At 41.7% G+C, this 21,922-nt stretch overlaps 1 protein-coding gene across 1 annotated transcript; it reads left to right on the forward strand.

Annotated features, from left to right (window-relative positions):
* The first annotated feature begins 9,543 nt into the window (after nt 1–9,543).
* On the forward strand, nt 9,544–16,308 carry LOC136479233 (uncharacterized). Its single transcript, XM_066477167.1, has 5 exons — nt 9,544–9,662; nt 14,643–14,706; nt 15,539–15,647; nt 15,713–16,015; nt 16,108–16,308. The coding sequence occupies exons 1-5, from the start codon at nt 9,544–9,546 to the stop codon at nt 16,131–16,133; spliced, it is 621 nt and encodes a 206-aa protein (XP_066333264.1). The 3' UTR covers nt 16,134–16,308.
* Nucleotides 16,309–21,922: the final 5,614 nt, after the last annotated feature.

Raw genomic sequence — 21,922 nt, forward strand, 5'->3', positions numbered from 1 at the left:
GTGCTTGATAGTGACTTCCCATCCAGTGACATATCCTATACTTTCAAGTGAAGCACCAGAAAGTATGAAGCCTTCATCTTGCAACTTCTTTCACTTGGCTACCCCCCTTAAGAAAAGACCAACTAGGGGACACCAAGCATAGCTTGCACCTTCTTCCAGATAAGCTACTAGTATCAAGATGTTCTGACATCTCAATGATGCTCTCGTGTATGGGCAAGAACAAGAAATCTGAAATTCCTCGCGGAATGAAAAACAGCAGTGCAGTAAAATAGCTTAACTCCCATTCTGTTAATCGAATGAAGTTATAGATTATACCGTTGGAAAGCTTATCAAATCCTCCACAACTTCCTTATAGAACAATTTTCCAAATTCCATAGTCCAGGTAGTCAAAATCAGTGCACAACAGAAACTGCTCCAGGCTTCAGACAGCACAGGTGCATCGTCTTGTGATTTTCATAACTCCATAACCAAAACAGCTATCAAGGTGATTCTTATGGTCAGAGAAAGATACTGAAGTCTACTATTATCCAGAATTTTTTCATGACTTTTGGTCATCCAAAAACAGAGATATAAGCCGAATAGTGTAGACTGCTCCAAAAGGCAGGATAGGGAAAACAGAAGAAAACCATAACCTAACTATTTATTTCATTAATCCTTATACCTTAGACCTACAAACTAAATGAAATTGTGGGAACACCCAACAAGATCATTGCAATCATTACAAAGATTCAAAACAAGCATAAGCATAATGACAAATCAACAAAGCAATAAAGGTGCACAACTCAATCATTGACTGAACTTGCGATACTATCATTTTTATTACATAAAGGGGCACAAACTTCTATTCCTTAACTAAGGTGTGGCTGTGAGGGCATCTAGGGTAGCATCCCTTGTATGACAGTGAGGGCAACACATCTTCCACTTAGTTGATCTTGGGTAGTCTAGCATGACTTCTTCATTCGTCACTCTCATCAAATGCTTCGTTCGTGTTGGACATCACAAACACTTACTGGTGGCAACCCTATAGTGATCTGACTCTGGCTACTTCCATGGTGTAATTGTTGATTCTTCCATGGGAAAAATTTAGCATAATGTCCTTCTTGTTGGCAACGATAACACACGATCTTAGCTGGACCTTTTATGATGTCATACTCCATAGAATTGTTGCTTAGTGTGTTGCCAGTTTGCTGACTCTGAAGGTTCATCTTTGTTTGACTGGACCACTTTCTAGCTCGCTTGATCTTTCAGGGTTGAAACTCCTTATAGGTGATCGTCCACCCATTTATGCATACCTCATGTGGAAAGAGTGGAGTAATCTTAGCTTAAGAAACTTCTGACTCTTTAGAGTCTGAGTTTATCTAACTAGGGATTGGAGCTGGATGTAACAATGTAGTAGAACTCGAATGTTGATTGCTCCCCAATTCTGGCTCTGGTGAGACCGCCTTCCTCTTCTTATCTACATTAGCTTCACAACTCGGGTTCACCTTGACTTCCCTCTTATTAGACTTGTTTTGAAGACAGGGAAAACCATAATGCTTGCAACATTGACATTGATCCTGACTACCAAGCGTATTACTACCAATATCTTCATTAGACTTCATTTTCTTCCAAGCTTCTACAACTTGTCTCTTCATTGGTCCCTTTGGTATGTTGGTTTGACCTTGTGGCAAGCACTGTTGAGAACTCCCATGTTGAGTCATTCCTTCTAGTACTTGTTGTTGCATAGTTACAAGCTTCTCCTTGTTGAATGCAGTCAAGGACAACGTAGCCTAGTCCTCCTAACCTTTGATACTGGTGGTCTTCTCATTACGACCCATCTATTTAGATGAAGAGAGAGGATTGAGAATAGAGATAAGGTTTTATAACAGAACAAAGGCCGAAGTGAGCATAACTTTTAGAAAATAACAAGGTTATGGAGGGAAGCAAGAAGTAAGCATAGATGAAAGCATACTAGAACGTCTAGTTCTAACTAGACTTACGTTCTACAGTCAGCATTGCTCTGATACCACTTTGTAGCACCCGGTTTTAAGAAGAAAACCAGATACGTACCATATGTGAGCCCAGGAACTCAAATCTCACATATAGCTATAAATAAGGGTAATATCAAAAGACAATGCTCAATATATAACGTACTTAGCATAAAGAATATAACCTTAGATAGCAAATAGCGGAAAGACAACTTTGATCTTTGGGTGAAGACTCTAATTCCACAGGGACAACAGACTAGTTGATCACAAGCCTAATCCCTCCAAACTCTAGCAATCTGGTACCCATCCGGGATTTTTATCCAAATAATTAAACAATAAAACAAGCGTAAGTACATGTCGTACTCAACAAATATAACATGGGGTTCATGATGCTCAAAAAGCTAACACTGGTTTAATTACGATTAGCTTTTAATGAGTCATCTTTTAGCAATTGGGTGGTAACAAGTTTATCACAAGCCTATATAAACACATGATCAGGTAAACATGAATAATGAATAGCATAAACAATTAACCATTAATGAGCATCTTCATCATCTGTATCATTAGTGTTCATCATCTATTACGTAAATGTTCCAAGGCTACTTGTGACCGTGAGCACGGCTGATATACCAATTTTATACTCTGTAGAGGTTGTACACATTCACTGTGAGTCATGATTTACCCTTTCGCATGAGCTAGCTAATCTCATGACCCACTTCCAAGGAAGGTCGGTAGGGTTCACTATGAAGCCTTTCAAAGGTTCATCTAACAAGTTAGGGCCATTAGATTCACTCGGCAAACAGATGTAGAGCTCCCTTCCCGATGGCACAATGACGTGCAACCTATACTCAAGGGGACAAAGGCCACACTATACCTGATTTGTCAAGCCATTCTTATACCAATAAAGGTAACCACTAATAAGCTAGAAAATGTCCTCATACTGAGCTAAAGCCAGAGCCATGTAGCCCTCACAGCTGTACTGTAAGTCTTGGATGATCACTTACAGATAAGTCCTTAGGGAGAGGAATCTAGAGCACCATAGCAAAATAGCCCAATGCTCTAGCCCCCTTGATTCCATATTGCTAAAGAGCATCTTTTAGTGTTTATTGCATATTCCATTAGTCAAGTTACAAGATCATGACTTTAGTTGAGCACTAGCATCATACTACCCAATACAATACCCCATAGGTAACAAGGCACAAGGTAACAAAGTACTAGGAAATCCTTAGTGGTAATCAAGGTAGACACATGCAGCATGAATTACATGATTAAAGGTGTATAGGACAACAAGGAAGATCACATGCTATACTTGTCTTAAACTCTGATCCTTCTTCTAGTCCAAGCCTTCAATGGAACTCCTTGATCAACACGTAAAGCTCACCGACTAGACATGATCATAAAGCACCACACAAGCATCCAAACAAACATGCATAGCATTCAAACATAACTATATTAGAACAATACACCAATCAGTGAAAAAGAATTTGAAATCAAATCTACGCGTTGCTACGATCACACAGGCGCAAAAAGCACGCTGACCGGAGCTACGGTGCGAAAGATACAACTATCGAAAGGCTTGCTTTTATAAAAGAGAACCATAGGCTTTATTAATTTTAAATATATAAAAGGATGCATAAGATATTTCAGAAAAATACCTAAGTTGAATTAAGTCAAAATTATACTTGGTTTTGAAAACTGAAGTGGAATTTATCATATTTCATTTATAAACCAAGTGACATAATTATTAATCAAGTTAGGATTTAAACCATGAAAATTCTAGAGATGGTTATAAGATTAACATTATTACTAATGTGCAGTTTACGTCATCATGAATCCAACACATCTTGAATGGATCGAATCGGAGCTAAAATGAATAAGTTACGATTTAAACAAGATTTCCTTTAGTAAAATAATAGATTAAATCTAATCACGAATTTTAAAAGTTGAAAACATACTTAACAGTAGTATGAACATGTAGATAACGTAAATACGAACCTAACGCAATTTGAATGAATCAAAACAGAGCCAAAACGCAGGAGATATGATCTAAACAAGGCAGTGGCAGTCTTGTAAATAAACAGAACTCAATTTTGAATTAAAATAACTAAAATCAGATTTTGAATTTGGGTCAGGGACCGCGGGTTCTAAATCGGCAAAACACAGGGGCTTCTTAGCAATACTACAGGGACGGCGGGTTCTAAATTAAAAAGGAGAGGGGCTCTTAAGCAAAACTTCCATGCAAAGGGGTATCGATGGATCTGGGCGGTTGGATTAGATCTGGACGGTGGATAAAGAAGGGAGGGAGATGGGGATCTGCACAGGGTCAGCACAGCGGCGCCATGGCCGATGGCGGATAGGTCACCGGCGATGTCGGCTTCGACGTTCCCGGCCACCACCGGGCACGGGAGAACCACGGGAAGCAAGAGAATCTCGAGGCGAGCTCGATGGAGGGTTCAGAGGGAGCTACGACGGCACGGTGGTGACCTCGGGCTCGGTTGGGTGGCTTGGAGCTCTGGCGACACTTCAGCAATGTGGCTAGAAGAAAAGACAGCGAGCGAGGGGCGCGGTGAAGACTAGCGGCTTCATTACCTTGTCCCGAAGCGCGACAGACAGCTCGGCGAGTCGACAAGGCGGTGGTTGGATGAGTCCCATGGCTGCGGCGGCTTGTGAGCTTGTGGCGGCGTGGCATAGGGCACGGAGGCACTGTGGATTGCTCAGCTTTGATGGGAAAGCGGCGCGGGCACGGGCGGCTGCTATTTATGGCCTGGGGCATCTTGGCGCGTACGGCAAGGCGGACGAGGCGGGGGCAGTGCGGACACGGCACGATAGAGTACATGTTGGCGACGAGAAGAAGAAGGCAAGACTGACATGGGTGGCCCACTTGTCTGCGAGCGAAGAGGTGCGGGGCCCGTGGCCAGTGATGGCGCGAGAGGAAGGCAGGTGTGTGGCTGCGCGGGCTTCTGCTGGGCCACTGGAGGGGATAGAGGGAAAGGGAGCTGGGCCACGACGACACAGTGCTGGTGCTGCTAGGACGAACACGGAAGAGAAGGAGCTAGGCCGACCTGGCCAGAAGAGAGGGAGAAGAGTATTTCTTTTTTTTCTTTTTTTCTATTTTGTTTTCAATACCAAATTCAATTATGAACCAAATGCAAATCCAAATATAGTTTCAAATATACTTTTCAATGCAAATAGAAATGAGCAATTTTGGTAGGCTTTCAAAAATAAATTTTACAATTTTGTTTTTAAATTCTTTTATTTTCCCTTTTTCTTTTCTTTTGTTTCAAAGCCATTTTCAAATTCATTTTCAAAGGCAATTCAAACCATTTTGAATTTTAATCAAAACCACTCAACCAAATAAATCAAATGCACCGGCATCTATGCTCAACCATGTTGCTACACCCTATGATGAGTTTTAATATAATAAAAAAATATTCTTTTTCCTATATTTCTTGAGCACAAAACTTATAAATAAATCATTTTAATTCTATTTTCAAAGGAGCAAATTTTAGGGTGTTACACATAGTGCGTGTTTAGAGGCTTGTCTTATTGTGAAGAGGTTTATCGGCTAATAGTCTCTTATCTATCGGTTACCATCATCGCTGCATCATATCGACCTGTTTGATGGAGACGTTGGGTGTGAGTTTATTAGTTTATAGATCTGTTTATTAGCAAAGCATGGCTCTATTCATTCACTATGCTTCTATCGGCTATATAGCCGATGGCCTATGCTTTCACATCTATAATATGTTTTCATGACTTTGTTTAATTATGAGTAGATCTGTGAGTTATTTAGTTTCAATTTATTGTTTATGCCAATGCTGCATCATCTTTGGCTTGTTTGGTAGCGATAGTAGATTGAATCTAATTAGTTTATAGGTTTATTATATTAAACGAATAATTGTTTACATGTTATAATCTTTTTACATCACATTGGATCTATAGCCGATAGTTCGCTACATCATAATATCCTGTCTTTTTCTCATCGGCTCTTTCTTTAAGTTAGCCGATGATCAGTGCCTTCACGCCATAATGTATCTATTAGTACTTATCTTCAATATGATTAGATTTGTGAATCTGATAGCTTTATTTTACTATCTTTATCAACGCTGCATTAGTTTGAACTATTTGATATGGATGTTAGAACGAGTCTAGATGGTTTATTATTCTGCTTTTGTTAGGATGTGTGATCATATACATGTTATGTTCTTTAAAATAGTTATCGGCTTAGTTTTACTTGTTTTTGTCTTGGTTAATCAGCCATTAAGAACTATGCTTACGTATTTTGCAATATGACACCATCAGGGTATCGACTTTGTAGTCGATGGCCTTATTCATTGGCTATACAGCCGCATATTTGGAACTGTCTGGAGCAACACCGACATGTTCCACCTTAAATTACTGATCAACCCTTCTCTTGTCAATTGTAGGTCAAATTGACTGACACGCCTTTGGATTTGAAACTATCTTGTCCTGCATCGGAAGGACGTTCGGGCTTGCCATTGTGTCCACCGACGCAATGGTCCAGATTTCCATGTCGATAACCCCACCCCGAGGTCGGCCGACCTGTGAGTCCCACCTATCAGGCTCCCCCTTCGACGCGAAGTCTCCACCACCTTTGAGGATCAGTCTCCACCGTGCTTAATGTCGGTTCGAGTCAAGGGACGAGGTGAAGTCGTGACACAGATCGATGACATGGCATTTATTTGCCCCCGACTCCATCTCCCCTACAAAAGAACCCTCCAGCCCCCCTTCGAGAAGGCATCCTCAACAATCCTCATTCATTCAAATTCATTCCACTGAGGATCCATTGAGAGAAGAGAAGAAGCTCTTAGAACTTAGATTTCCAAAGTATAGCTAGTTGAGTGTGATTCAAATAGAGTTGGGCTACTGCTTGAGATTCCGGACTTGTCTCTAGAGAATTGGTATAACCATTGTATCCTTCATATTTCATATCTACTATGACTTTGATCTTATTATATATCATGTTTCTATTTGTCATGTTATTAGCTTGCTCTAAGTATGTATTTAATATAGTTATGATTGGTTTGAAGTTTATGCATAGGATCACAGAGCGCTTGACTCAGTACTCGAGTGGGTTAAGTAGCCAAATAGTATGTAAGCATGGTGCTTATATATTGTTTTGCCTGTGGATGCACCCTATACGCTAGAACGTGTGGTAGACCACAGGGGTGACAGCCTCGTTGGTCCTTTGTAATCCATCTCCCGTTTGTAGGACTAGTAGGACCTGGTTGCGATGGAAGAATTATATTTAGCTATGTTCTTCTTTAGTAATGTTCCTTATACATAGATAGAGAATTGATTATAATTATAAAGAGTATATACATTGTAAGCCATGACATGATATGTAGAAATAACTTAGGAATCTTTCTCTCTTAATTATCACTTTGACTAGCTATCGTACATTTATGAGCATCTATCTCTATCTCTGATTTATCATATATTTATCATATACATATCTTTTGGTTTACCCCTGTTTAGAGTAAGTGTTCGTTAATGATTGCATCATAAGTACATATTGTCAATCTTTCCTTTGCCATCATTCCTCCCTGTAGTAAATATATAAATAATGATACCTGAAATACTCCCGGTGTAATGTTACAATGGTAATATGTATGCTTGCAGAATCCTTAATATTATATTTGCATTCACAAACGCCAACATTGGGCATCTTGATCCTTTCAGGCGGGCCAAATCTTAGCCTAGCCAGCTTTTAGGTTGGTCGTCGGCTACGACGTGTTCGTAGATGAACACTTCACCTAGTGCCTCCAACGATGAGTGCGATACAGAAGACATGTCGTCGTCGGAGGCTTATTGAGAGCATGATACGCAAGACACACCAACGGGGTCTCTTGAAACCTAAAACCCCACACACCCAGGAGGGACTCCGTCAGGGTGTGTGGTGTCTATGGGCTGCCCTAGCCGGCCTGACTGCTCTAGAGCTTCATGTTATTGGAGCACCAGCCATGCAACAGCAATGAAGAACGAAGAGAGGTAGTAGAAGCAAAGAGTAGGGTAAAAAGTATAGTAGATTGGTTTTTTTTATTATGTAGTTGGGATACCTCATTGGTCGTGATACTGTAGTATATATAGAGGGGTGATCTTATCCTAGCACGAAACCTTCCCAAGACTAGAGGGGCTTGGATTGGAATGTAGAAAACTGGACTCGGATAGGAGACACCAGAATTTGCGATGCGTGCCGGAAGTTATGAAAGTCTCATCCTTGCGATGTACGTCAGAACTTCCGACGTGGGTGGAACCTTAGAACACACATCGGCACTTCTGACATACGTCGGGCAACCAATAAAGTTACAGAGTTTTGGGCATTTTAGAACTTCCGATATATAGGAGTCAAATATATTCCGAAGTCAAAATTCAACCTCCTAAGGCCCCGTTCGCTTGGAGGAATTATGGAGGAATCTGGATGAATTTGTGAGAGGAAAATACTGTTCCGGATGAAAAAAGAAGCGGATCAAGCCGAGTTTAAGGGCACGCGAACGGGGCCTAAGATCTTTCCGCTGTCTACAATAATAAACCTACTCAAAGTCATATATATTAATACTTCTCTTTATAAGTTTAATCAAACTTACTTAGTATGGTAGTTTAACTTTTAACTAAACGTACGGGGTCATGACATGCTTTGGATTTCGGACGAAGGCGGTACTGTTTTCTGTTCGGATCGGATGCATGCAGGCTGACTTCACAACCAGAACTTAAAATTTCTTCTAGTTAGGTGGGATTCTCCTAGTATTTTAGCATTCAATATTTAGTATAAACTTTTCCTATTAAATGCCTCCTAGTAAGGATTCTTATGTGTTATGAGTAGTGGTAGTGTTTTATTATTACTTAAAAATACTAGGAGAACTCCACCATTATATTAGTGCTTGATCTGTTAGCCTGTCATTGTCAAAGACAGCCCATGAACTAATCATGGCCACATTTGAAGAGCGATTGTGGGGCCAAAGCCGATTGTGGGACGATAATCTAGCACTGTCATGCCTTGTCTTCCATGAACTAAGATTTGTCAGCATTGAAACCGCACGATACGTACAGGTGTCACAACAGCGCCAACTTTCTCTGTTCATTTTCGGGTGAAAAGTAAGGTTGTGTTTAGTTCGCGAATTTTGAGAATTTGACTACTGTAGCACTTTCGTTTTTATTTAGCAATTATTGTTCAATCATGGACTAATTAGGCTCAAAAAGTTCGTCTCGTAATTTCCAACCAAACTGTGCAATTAGTTTTTTTTCGTCTACATTTAATGCTTCATGCACATATCGCAAGATTCGATGTGATAGTGTAGCACTTTTTGGGAAAGTTAAGCACTAAAGAACTGGACAAAACGTTAGAAGTCTTGAGCTTCCAGGCGGGACATGGCAACAATCTTGTCCGGCTCAGATAGCGATGGCCGCCGTGCTGGTGAGAAGATGGAAGCGCAGTAAACTGCTGAGTTGACGGACTCAGGGTTTTCGGCCCAATGGCGGTCAAGCTAAGAAGACAAGGTATGATAGTGCAAGTATGTGGACGTGAGGAGGCTGTAAAACTATTCTTAAACCCCCAATGGCGCCTCATTCAGCTGACCAGCCAAACAAACTCAAAGTTGTGCACCATCCGGCAGAATCAATCAAGCACAAAAGGCTGCCTTGTTGTGTGCTCCGGCCTCCGGGGGAGTTCATTAGGTGCCCTCTTCTTTCTCCTACTGTTTTGCAATATATAGGCATCGTTTTTGGCTTTTACTATATACTGGTCTTAGAACTAAAAAAAAAAGAACTTGGTACTAGTACTTTAAATTTCTACGGGTTCCTGCACTTTACCTTTTATATATATATATATATATATATATATATATATATATATATATATATATATACACTGCAAACTTGCCATATCATAGGAAGTAATTAAGGGCAAGATCCATTGTTGTTTCTCCTCACGCCTTCCCCCCATCTCCCTCTCTAGTGCGATACGATGTTTCTGGCCAGCCACACGAGCCACCCTTGTCCAGACAAACAAACAGGCCTGTAGGAACCCGGGCACGGTGGCCGTAGCCTGAGCTGCGCGGGGACCTAGCATGAGCGGTGCCGGGCCGTGCCGCACAACAGTGGCGTGTGTTTAGCGGTGGCGGTGGTGTGTAGCATCGGAAAAGACCCGTGCCTCCAACCATCTGTCGTTCCTCGCGGTGTTCATGCGCTGTTGTTCTTGGGTGGATCATGCTGAAATGGAGTCGGAGCTGTGCTTCGTTGAGGGTGTGACGAAGCTTGGCAACGAAGACATGTGGTAGCCTCCTCTTAGGCGATGCGTTGGTGGAGCCAGTTGTGTACAGGTGGTAGTGTCTTGGTGGCTTGGGCTAAGGATCTGCTATGGGAAGTTGAAGCTGCTTTATTGCTTTTGCATCAAAGTTCGGCAATAATTTGTGTGTTTATTTCAGATGTTATGCGGTGCGTGATAGTGCGTCATGTTGTTGTATATAAACTTCTAATCTTTTTAATTAAGAGGCAGAGTTATTGTTTCTTCGTAAGAAAAAACTAATTCGGGACAAGTACGGGAATTGTAGCATTTCGCAATGTTTATACTTTATTACATTTTGCAGGTGAATGTCTGCCGAATCAACAGCCCAACTTGCCATGCTTATTCTCATAGCATTGTTGCTTATGCTTTATGGAGTTGATCGAACCCATTGCTTAGAGGTCCCCGGGAATGAAACAGACAAGCTCGCATTGCTCGATTTTAAGAAGGCCACATTTGATCCAAATGGAACCTTGAGATCGTGGAACACGACCACCCCCTATTGTCAATGGAGCGGCGTGACCTGCAGCCTAAGGCACCCAGGGCGAGTCACAGTGCTGAACCTGAGTGACCATGGCTTGTCAGGTCCGATTTCAGCCTCCCTCGGAAACCTAACCTTTCTTAACAAACTGAAACTGTCCACAAATTTCTTCTCGGGGCGGGTTGCCTCCTCTCAACCGTCTACGAAGACTTCAGCTCCTGCTGGGAAACAACCTACTTCAAAGCACCATTCTGGATTCCATTACAAATTGTTCCAATCTACAGGGAGTAGACCTATCTGGAAACTTCATAAAAGGTGAAATTCCTTCCAGTTTGGGCCTTCTGCCCAATCTACTCGCCATAAAACTTTCCAACAATGATCTCACCGGAATTATTCCATCAAACCTAAAAAATATCAGCCGCCTATTTTTTCTAAATCTTGCAGTAAACCAGCTCACAGGAAGCATTCCTAGTGAGCTCGGGCAACTTTCAAGTATACGTGGTCTATTTCTCGGTGGGAATATGCTATCAGGTGGAATCCCGGGTACCCTCCTCAACCTGTCTTCTCTCCAAACACTAGACGTTGCTGTGAACAAGCTAGGCGGCATGGAATTGCCATCTTACATTGGTGATAAACTCCCTAGTCTTTAGGCTCTTCACATGTCCCAAAATATGTTTGAGGGGCATATTCCACCTTCGTTAGGCAATGCTTCAAATCTAGTCTCACTAGATCTGTCACAAAATAATTTTACAGGCCAAATTCCTAGTTCTTTTGGTAATCTCGAGGCATTGACTTATCTAAACCTTGGGGGAAACCATCTCCAAGCAAGAGATAGCCAGAGCTGGGAATTTATAGACAAGCTGTCCCACTGTAGGAGTTTGGAAGTGCTCGATTTACATGCAAATAATTTACAAGGAGCTATACCAAATACAATTGGCAACCTGTCCACCAATCTAACACAACTAATATTAGATACAAATAACTTATCAGGTACAATTCCCACAAGCATAGGGAACCTCAGTGGATTGATAACACTTCAGTTAGCTAACAACAATCTGAATGGTACTATTGAAGAATGGTCCGGAAAATTAAAAAACTTACAAAAGTTATCTCTTGAGACCAATAATTTAACTGGGCCAATTCCTTCCTCTATTGGAGATCTTACTCAATTGGCATCTCTCACTCTAGCGGAAAATAAATTTGAAGGTCTTATACCTCCTAGTCTGGGGAACCTTCCTCTTTCAGAGTTGAACCTTAGTTATAACAATCTTAAGGGTTCTATTCCTAAGGAGATATTTCGTTCTGGCACCACCATGGTCAAATGTATCTTGTCCTACAACAATTTACAAGGACCGATACCGCAAGAGCTTGGTAACCTCCAACATGTTACTGACCTTGAGTTTTCATCAAACAATCTTACTGGGGAGATTCCTAGTGCTTTGGGAAGATGTGTAGGGTTACTGGTCCTCCAAATGGACCGTAACTTTCTGACAGGAAACATTTCAGTGTCTTTGAGTAATCTAAAGAGCTTGAGCATGCTCAATCTTTCACATAACAATCTGTCAGGCTTCATCCCGACAGATTTAAGCCAGCTTGAGCATCTGACCCAACTGGATCTATCATATAATGATCTACAAGGCGAAATACCGACAACTGGAGTATTTGGAAATGCTAGGTCGGTCTCACTTGTGGGGAACCAAGGACTTTGTGGAGGAGTGTCAGATTTACATATGCCTACATGCCCTACTACTACTACCTCTTGGGGAAGAGAAAGAAAATATTATCTGGTCAAGATACTGATTCCAATATTTGGTTTCATGTCTCTAATAGTATTGGGCTATTTTTTTATAACTGAGATGAAGGATAAAGGAGCGCATTCATCATCGCCTCCTTTTGGTGATAAGTTCCTTAAAGTGTCTTACAATGATTTAGCTGAAGCCACAAAAAACTTCTCTGAATCTAACCTGATTGGAAGAGGAGGCTACGGTTCAGTATACAGAGGAAATTTAATGGAGGATAAACTGGAAGTGGCTGTGAAGGTTCTTGATATCGACACGCAGGCAGCAAAGAAAAGTTTCTTATCAGAAAAAGATATCGACACGCAGGTTCTTGATATCGACCCTAAAATCCGCCCCTCCCCTCCCCAGCCCCACTCCTCCGCACCCGCGCCCCGGCCTCCCCTCCCCAGCACCCCGCACCTGCCCCTCCCCTCCCGCACCCTCCCCCTCCCTCCCCTTCTTCTTCACCGCCGACGCCGGCCCCTCCCCTCCCTCCCTCCCCTTCTTCTTCCAGCGGCCGCGGATCCGGCCCCTCCCCTCCCCTCCCCTTCTTCCCCGCCAGCGGCCGCGGATCCGGCCCCTCCCCTTCTTCCGCCGTGGATCTAGCCCCTCCCCTCCCTCCCCTTCTTCTTCCCCAGATCCGGCCCCTCCCATTCTTCCCCGCCGGCGGCCGCGGATTCGGCCCCTCCCCTCCCTCCCCTTCTTCTTCCGCCGTGGATCTAGCCCCTCCCCTCCCTCCCCTTCTTCTTCCCCAGATCCGGCCCCTCCCCTTCTCCTTCCCCCCCCTGCGGCCACGGATCGGGCCCCTCCCCTCCCTCCCCTTCTTCTTCCCCGCCGGCGGCCGTGGATCCGGCTTCTCCCCTCCATCCCCTTCTTCTTTCGGGGACCGCAGATCCGGCCCCTCCCCTCCCTCCCCTTCTTCTTCCCCGCCGGCAAATAGCTGGGATTAAAGTTATGGTTTCTCAGGGATTGTGATTTTTTCAGGGGCAGCTAGTTTAGTTTTCAGAGTCAGCGGCTAGCTATTGTGTAAAATTTTGTAATATATCATAGTAACGCATTTTAGCCTGTTACCTTGATGGCTTGATAGTGTTCTGTAGTTGTAGAAACAAATCTTTCTAGTAATTTTTTTCTTCTTTTTATCATATATGTTTCTTATAACTGCAGGCAGTGTTTCGTTTTGTCTTGGAGTGCTTGATACAAGTATTTTATTAAGTTTCTGATGTAATTTATCTGCTATGTGAAATCTAGAAACTTAATGTAAGCTACTGATAAAAAATGGACAATTACTAAAAGTCCTCTCTTAGCAAAAACCAGAAGCAAAAGTAAAACGGATACCTTCCAATCACTACAACAAAGCTTCATTAGAATGAGACATAAGCTGACATAAATTTGTACTTATTCAGAGACTGATATATGACATTATGACTTGTCTTAAATTTGTAACAATAGGAACTTGATCATAGATTAGTTAATTGAGGGTGTGGAGTTAAGACTACCTAGGGTTTGATTCCTCATCAAGGAGAAATTCGATGCCCTATTTCTTGTTAGGAAGATGCTTTGAGTACAACAACTTGAATACAACCCGATTACAACCATGCATCTAAACCATTCAATGCATTTGATAGCTTTCTATATATCTAATTGATCTTTGATCACTAGATCTTGAGTAGTACCGAAGTTCTACTCTTTGTATGAGTAAGAGATCTTGGTATAAAATGATCTTTTTTTAAGTAAGGAAATTCTTTGAGTACAGCTAGAGTATAGCATATAAACAATTCAATGTAGTTTTCATCAAGTGATCTTTAACTGTTGAATCTTAAGTCAAGTCCGCCTCATATGGTTATACATATAGCAGTCCTCTTCTTGTTAATATATAAAGGAGTCTAGTTTCTTCTTTATTAGGTTAGTTTCTGCTTTCAAGTTTGCAAAGACAGTGACAGTTTAAACAGTGGAAGTTCGGTTGTTTACCTTAACTTTGTACTGATTATTTATTTATATGTGTTTAATGGGAAAACCTGACTTGACTTGTCTTGAATATGTAATGATTATGATTATATATATAATTATATAAAGACAGATATAAAAAAATTCAAATTTGTTCTGTTTTTATGCAGAATTTTTTTAAATCTGACTTTTCTTCTGAAGGCTGAGGTGCAACCACAAACCTCATGGAAACAGGTGATAATTTACTGATAATATAAACAAATATCTGAGTATCTGAAACAGATTGGCATATAATTATTATTGTCTAGTCCTAACAATTGGCTTATTTAGCACAAGTTGTTTTCCTCAGTTTCATATATATTGATCTAGAGATGCTTATTTTTGTGAAAGGATGAGAAAATTATCAAACACCACACTGAATATATGGTGTGGAACTGTGGTTTAGTTCGAAAAGTTTATTGTCCAAAGTAGGAATGTGTAACTATTCTAGAAATAAGTCATGAATACTTGTTTGTGTATTTCAATATCCGATTGTTGTAACAAATGTTATCTGTAGTAGCTTTTCAAATTAGTATTGTAGCAGATCATGTGCTAACAAAGTGCAGTAGATTTCACCAGCTAACGATTTGTCATCTAGATTGTGTAAGTAGAGAATATAATAAAAGATTATACATCAGAAACGAATTAGTTTTGCTGGGCGGGACAGCTAGTTATTGGTTGCTCTGCCTATGCAGAAATGATTTTGTTTTTGAAAAGGTTAGTTCTGGTGACTACTTGTTGGTCGCTTTAGCCATTCGTGCGTGTACTTAGAAGTATCATCATAACTTATATGCTTGTGAGCTAGCCATTCGTGCGTGTACTTAGAAGTATCTTCTTAGCACTTGTTGCAATAGCATTGTGTTTTTAATTGTGCCTTTGTTACCTGCTGTTTATTGCAGCAGCCGTTTTGCTTCATGTTGGACGTACTCTCCTTCACTATTTTATTTGTAGCTCATGGCATGAAAATTTCTGAGTTTGTTACTGCTAGTTTTTCTGAATCGACATTTTTCTCATCTCTCTTTTCCAGCAGCTTGTGCCCATCTGTTCCTTCTATGTCTCTATATGTACAACAGTGACAGTCGTCAGTGTTCATGCCTTCCCTGGTTTTCAAATAGCAGCAGCAGCACTAAGACAAGGTAAGCATCCTGCAGATTCCTCTCTAGTGCGTGCCTGGCTTTGCTCTAAATTTGTTTCTGTGCAGCAGGTCAGTCCATTGCCAGTGAGCGGCAATTTGTTCTGGCAGCTGGCAGCCTTGATTTTCAGATCAACAACACAAGGTATTCTTTAACAACAACAGCTGTAGCTATCAACTTTCTTAACCTGGAGTTCGCCTGCTCCGAGAGCGACTGTGGCGCCATCCAGGGCACTGGCGGCTGCGCCCGGCCAGACGAAGGCCTCCTGTCGCGGGCGCAGGTGGCCATGAACGCCTACTACCAGGCCCGGGGCAGGAACTCGTGGAACTGCTTCTTCAACGGCACCGGCCTCATCACCATCACTGACCCCAGTGAGTAGACTGCCTTGCTGTGACTGTGAGTGTCTCGTTGCTTGTCAACTGTGTTGGCGGGCTGACATGGCTGGTGTTCTTGATTCTTGCAGGTCTTTGCACCTGCAAATATGCTTGAGATGGATGCATGGGAGGAAGAGGGACTGCCGTGACGCTGAACAATGGATCTGAATAAGATTGTAGGGATGATTGTTTTTGTTTGTTATTTATGTCCATTATGTGAGCAGGAAGTATCCTTACCTTACAGAATCAGAGCTGCTAGAATTCCAATCAAGACCTGCAAATATTTTTTTTCTTTGGAAAATAGGTTTGCCGAGTGTAATTTCAAAAAACACTCGGCAAACAGTAACAGTATGCTGAGAAAAAATATTTTTTTCTTTGGAAAATAGGTTTGCCGAGTGTAATTCCAAAAACACTCGGCAAACAATAATCCTTTGCCGAGTGTATTTTGGAAAAACACTCGGCAAACCACTTTTTTTTGCCGAGTGTCAAATTTGACACTCGGCAAACCATTTGCCGAGTGCGCGATAAAAAACACTCGGCAAACAGCTGTTTGCCGACTCTGTAGATGCCGTGTGCTGTTTGCCGAGTGTTACACTCGGTAAAGCCTTTGCCGAGTGTTTTATGTCTTTTGCCGAGTGTTTCGGGCACTCGGCAAACTCAAGGAGTCCGGTAGTGATATATATATATATATATATATATATATATATATATATATATATATATATATATATATATATATATATATATATATATATATATAAGTTATTATATGGGCAGCTGCAGAATAGCCTTATTACCCTATATACACTCTCGTGAGAGAGGAGAGAGATTTTGTACAGTTCTATTATATAGAAATAGCAAGAATATATCATCTCTTTACATTGTTGTTCTTCCAAATTTTTTGTATTGATCTTGGGAGATGGAGAGGGGAAGTCCCCAACCGCAGGCGATATGATTTCACAAACACTGAAACACTTTGGCCCCGTTCGCTGGTCTGAAACTTGGCTGAAAACACTGTTCCGGCTGGTTTATTGTGAGAGAAAACACTGTTTGGTTGGATGGATGAATAGTGTCGCGTGAGGGGAACCAGCTGGCTGGTCTCCTCCAGACCAGCGAACGAGCTCTTTATCAACACGCAAGTTCTACCTCTACCTCTTTGAAGCCATCGATGACAACTAATTTGATAGTGTTGACACTGAGGAATGAATTTGCTACCGCTACTTGCTTTAGCTGCACTGCATCTACAATATCTTTAGATCTACACTGCATCGAAATCATTGGGTACTTGATAATGGATGCACTAAACACATGACTGGTGATCACAACATGTTCAACTCAATTGATACAAATGGTTATGAATAGTCCAACGCCGCGTCCGCATGTATTATATCCTCATTAGCTTTTCACCTACTTGTCAATTCGATAAATATCATTAGTTTTCTAATTATGTGGTCATTATCACTAAAACCCACATTAGGGCTTGATTGCTCTTACAGTTTCGTATGTATACTTACAATTTGTTTGTATATGGTATTTCTTCACATAAATCAAAGTAAATAGCAATAAATAATGTATATGTAAAGCTAAATAGCTAACTAGGTGGCACAATCCCGAAAGGTTTGCTCTAGAGAATCAAGTCTTCATGATTGTGGACTCGGATAATCTCTTGGGTGTTTGTTTCCAAGTCAAAAATGCACAAATCAGCATCATCATCCATGAAATTCTTCATAAAGAATATCTGGTTTTCTTTCAATCCCAGGGTGCTCGCCGAGCAAGAAGCCGCGTTTGTATCCTCCAAAAGAAACACAACATCTCCAATGTCAGGAACAGTGCGCCAACAAGCTTTTGTTGAGGTGGAGAAATCCATCCTATGCACCTCTATGCCAATGTTGTTTGGATCAAATTCAATGAAGCCCATGACGACCAAAAAGAGTTGATCCTGCGACTCAACCAACCACGTCATGCCCGAGGACAGTCCTTTGGGGAGATCGAATGGTCGTTGTGATTATTTGGAGAAGTGCAGGATGAGAAATCTATGCCGCACATTTTGTCTTTAGACGATTTGGTGAAGTAGATTTTCCCTTGGATGGAAACCATGAAGTGGATCATATTCTTGATAGGAGCGCGACGGCAGCGGAGGCGTGCCTTTTTCCCCTTTGGTAGCTCGGGTATAGAAGAAGGATTCCTACCAATATCATATGGGTAATGTCTCCAACTGTTGTTGTTGTCACCGCTACCGGCGGTGTGGCAGTACCAGAGATCACGCGTGGCGTCATTGAAGAGCACGACGACACATCCTGGGTGAGTTGGGTCCTTGTGGGAGAGGAGGCACCTGCAGTGGTAGGGATCTGGTGTTCCTCTCCGATACCTGGTAAGGGGAGCTTGTCGCCAGTGCAAGGGTTCCATAGACAAGCCGAAGAAGACGTCGTGCCTTGGTCCTGAGCGAGCAGTATCCAACCCTGCGCAGTGGTCCAGCACATGCTGTTGCCTGTGGCTAGAAGGCCATCATGCTCCACGTTCTCGTGCAGACTTCGCTTGGATATGCTGAAGATTAGCATCTCCTCGTCGTCACCGTCCTCCTCCTGGCCCCCACGAGGATGATGGTGGAAGATGAGCAAGGGCAAACATGACGACGGCATCGACGATCCCAATTTTGTGGTGTCTACGTTTTCCACCATCGTGGAATGCTGCTCTAAGTGCTCTTGGGAGCTGGGGCTGGGCTGGAGAGAGACGAGAGAGGGAGAAAGCTATATGCTATACGTGATGAATTGATCTGATTGTACGTCCCTTCTTGTCTTGATACACAGTGTATATATAAGAGGAGGGATAGGAGCTTGTGCGGCCACGATGACAATGGTAACGGCGCAGGACATCGTGTCCGACGCTGCAAAACAAGATGAGTCCTGTCATGCTGGGTCCAAAGTCCTATAGGTTGTCCTGATGATTCGTCTTGTTTTACCTTTGGATGCGGGCCACCGTGTTCGATTACGCTTCCAAGTTCCGATCGAGCATATTTCCAAAGGAATGTTGGAGTGTTCATATGCGTGTACGACATCAATCCAGTTAGTAGTATTCGTGTAGTTCGGACTATGATCACGAGGAAGCAGCCAATATGTCAAAGTCCAAACTTCTTGGCATGCAAATCCAGTTTTTTCCTTTTGTTTTTCTTCTGAGCAAAAGCAAATCCAGTTAGTAGTAGGAGAAGTATTATGAGTATGTATAGATAGAAACCGTTATTTGGGCCGTCAAATTTAGGCCCAATACTTGGTGGAATAGATTATATTAGATTTAATTTTCTTCTTTTGAAATGAAATTAGGTTCAATTTTCTGATGCAATGGTGAGTGTCCATGATGATTCTAAGAAAATGTACAAGGTTTTTAACATTTTATATACTTAGATTAGATAATGTAAATAGGCTTCTTGCTACTACTCCAATGCTTGATGTGTAAAGGGGATTTATTACTGGAGGATACACGTAAGATTTGCATAATTTTACACTGGCAAACGTGTCCATGTGTTATAACCAAAAAAGAGTTATCAAACGCCCGTGAGAAATGGGGACAGGAAATGCTCCCCCGACATATCTATTTATGCTTTCGCTTTCTAGAAAAGTTAAGACCTATAATTTATTAATTAATATTCTATATGCATTGTTTAATGATGATTATGACATCCATATTTAAATTAGTGTTACCAACAATATGAGTGTCCTATTAAGTTTGTGTCTGCAACCTTGAGGGATTTTTTTTTCTACCATTGCAAAGCACAGACATATTTGCTTGTAAATATATCATAATTTTACTTTTGTGTTTAGTCTGGGGACAAGGTGGGATGGGATGGTCCCGTCCCTAAATTTTGATAGTACCATTTCATCTTATGTATGGTTAGTGGGGATAGGCTGTTCCAGTTTTTTGTTTATTTAGAGGGACAAGCAGGAAAGATATGGACATTGTTCTGTGCACCATTAACCAATAATAGTCATTAGGCCCATTTGTCATTGTGGGGCCCACTTGTCATCCTAAGACTGTAAGATGGGCTTAACACATAGCCCAGTCAGGGGATGTGGCTGCATGTTTATAGAGCCTCAATAATTCTTTTTCTGAACTTACATTCATTTCACGCATGGAACGGAGCACATGCCAGCTTCATGAATCTTCATGTCTATGGCCTCCTTGGCGGTCCTGGTACCGAAAGGCGGAAACTTTCGGTGTGTTGTGTTGAGCTCTCAGATTTCCTATCGGTTCTTACACTCCGCCATGAACCCACCTTGAACAACAAGTGTATTCTCATTGATTTATGTGCCCTAGGGTCATGAGGAGACGCAAATCAACATTTGTTTGGAGCTATGCCATACACATGTTGCTACATGGTTATGCTAATGAGGGTTATTGAGCATGGTCTCAATCTAATACCAACAACATTTATGTATTTCTATCGTGGACATGAGGTAATTTTTTATCCGGCACGTTTTTCTTTGGTTCTTTTGTTTATTGATCTATCACAGTACTCTGAAGTCCATACCAATATAGGTCGCTAACACACAGACCGTCCTAGTCATGCCTTCTTTGCACACGATAAGTTCAACTGAGCTCCTATTCAAAATCTTGTGTCCTTGCACATGTAATTAGCCTACTCGGCTGCACTTCTTCGCAGAGAAGCAACAGCTGCTGCTTGTGCACCACATGTAGCAACTTTACTCTCTAGTATTTTTGTAGCAGATGCTGCTGCGAGCGCTGCTGAGAGTGCTGCCAAGCAGGCCCAATGCCTCCTCTTGCACATAGTAAGTTCAACTTATGGGCCTACTCAGAATCAATAACCACTGTTAAAATTCAAAAAACAAACTGGTCACATGATTGATTTGAACAACATTTAACAACTTTCAACCTGAGGAGTTAGTAGATACTCAGCTTACCATGCAGTGGCTTGCTTTGGTGCTTAGCGCAATTACAAAAACAACAGTTAACCTTAGTTCTCGGCATGTAGTAGATATTCTAGCATTTTACTTAACTATTGTGGTCTTTCTTACTACTGTTACTTCACTGTGGTATCAGGTACTTGCAGGGCAGAAAGAACAGGATCAGTGTTGTGTAAATGATCTAAACGACACAATTATCTACTTCCTTTTGGTCTCACCTCTATATCGCGCTTTGCATCCGACGATGAAAGGCGGGCACCATCCCCAGCTAGCCTCCTCCATCATAGCCCGTGCTCCTCCGTCCGGGTGGTAGAAAAGCGGAAGAGTTTTCCGCCCTCCCTGAGCTCATCCAATGTACTACTTTCTTATTATTTCTTTCTCCCGCATGTATTCTATTTCTCCACTTTTAAGATTTGCCAAAGTCGTGTGTGGTGAGTGGATAGTGGAGACCGTAGAATAGAAGGTTAATTCATTTTTAAAGGCGTAATTACTATGGATGTGGTTGTTCATGTTGTGTGGTGCGATTTGGTTTTTCTATGTGTGATGTTTGTGCATTCAAACTTCAGAGAGTAGTGAGTGAGGTTGGGTTTAACCTCTGACCTTTGCTCTTCGTGTGTATATGTTTTTGTATATGTTATCCGAGGCATGCATCCTCAATCCACACACAAAAATGGCTTTGAAATAGAAGCAACATCAGCAAAAATAGTGTACCAAGTACATGAACTTCACTACTTTTCATCAAGAAATTAAAGAATGTTACTATTCAAATGAGATACATGTCTACCTAGGTGGTACGATCCAAAAAGTTTTATGACAAATATACAAGTGATCATTGTTGTCCGAAGGCTAAACAGAGAGGGGAGGAGAGTGAATGAGAGAGGTAATGGATCCTTCCCCTTTTTATATGGGAGGTCGGACATGGAGGTACTTATTCCTTCCCCCAGCGGGGCTTGTAATTATAAACGAGTCCTTAAGAATTACAACCGAA

This window comes from Miscanthus floridulus, chromosome 9 (genome assembly GCF_019320115.1).
Source record: "Miscanthus floridulus cultivar M001 chromosome 9, ASM1932011v1, whole genome shotgun sequence".
NCBI lineage: Eukaryota > Viridiplantae > Streptophyta > Magnoliopsida > Poales > Poaceae > Miscanthus > Miscanthus floridulus.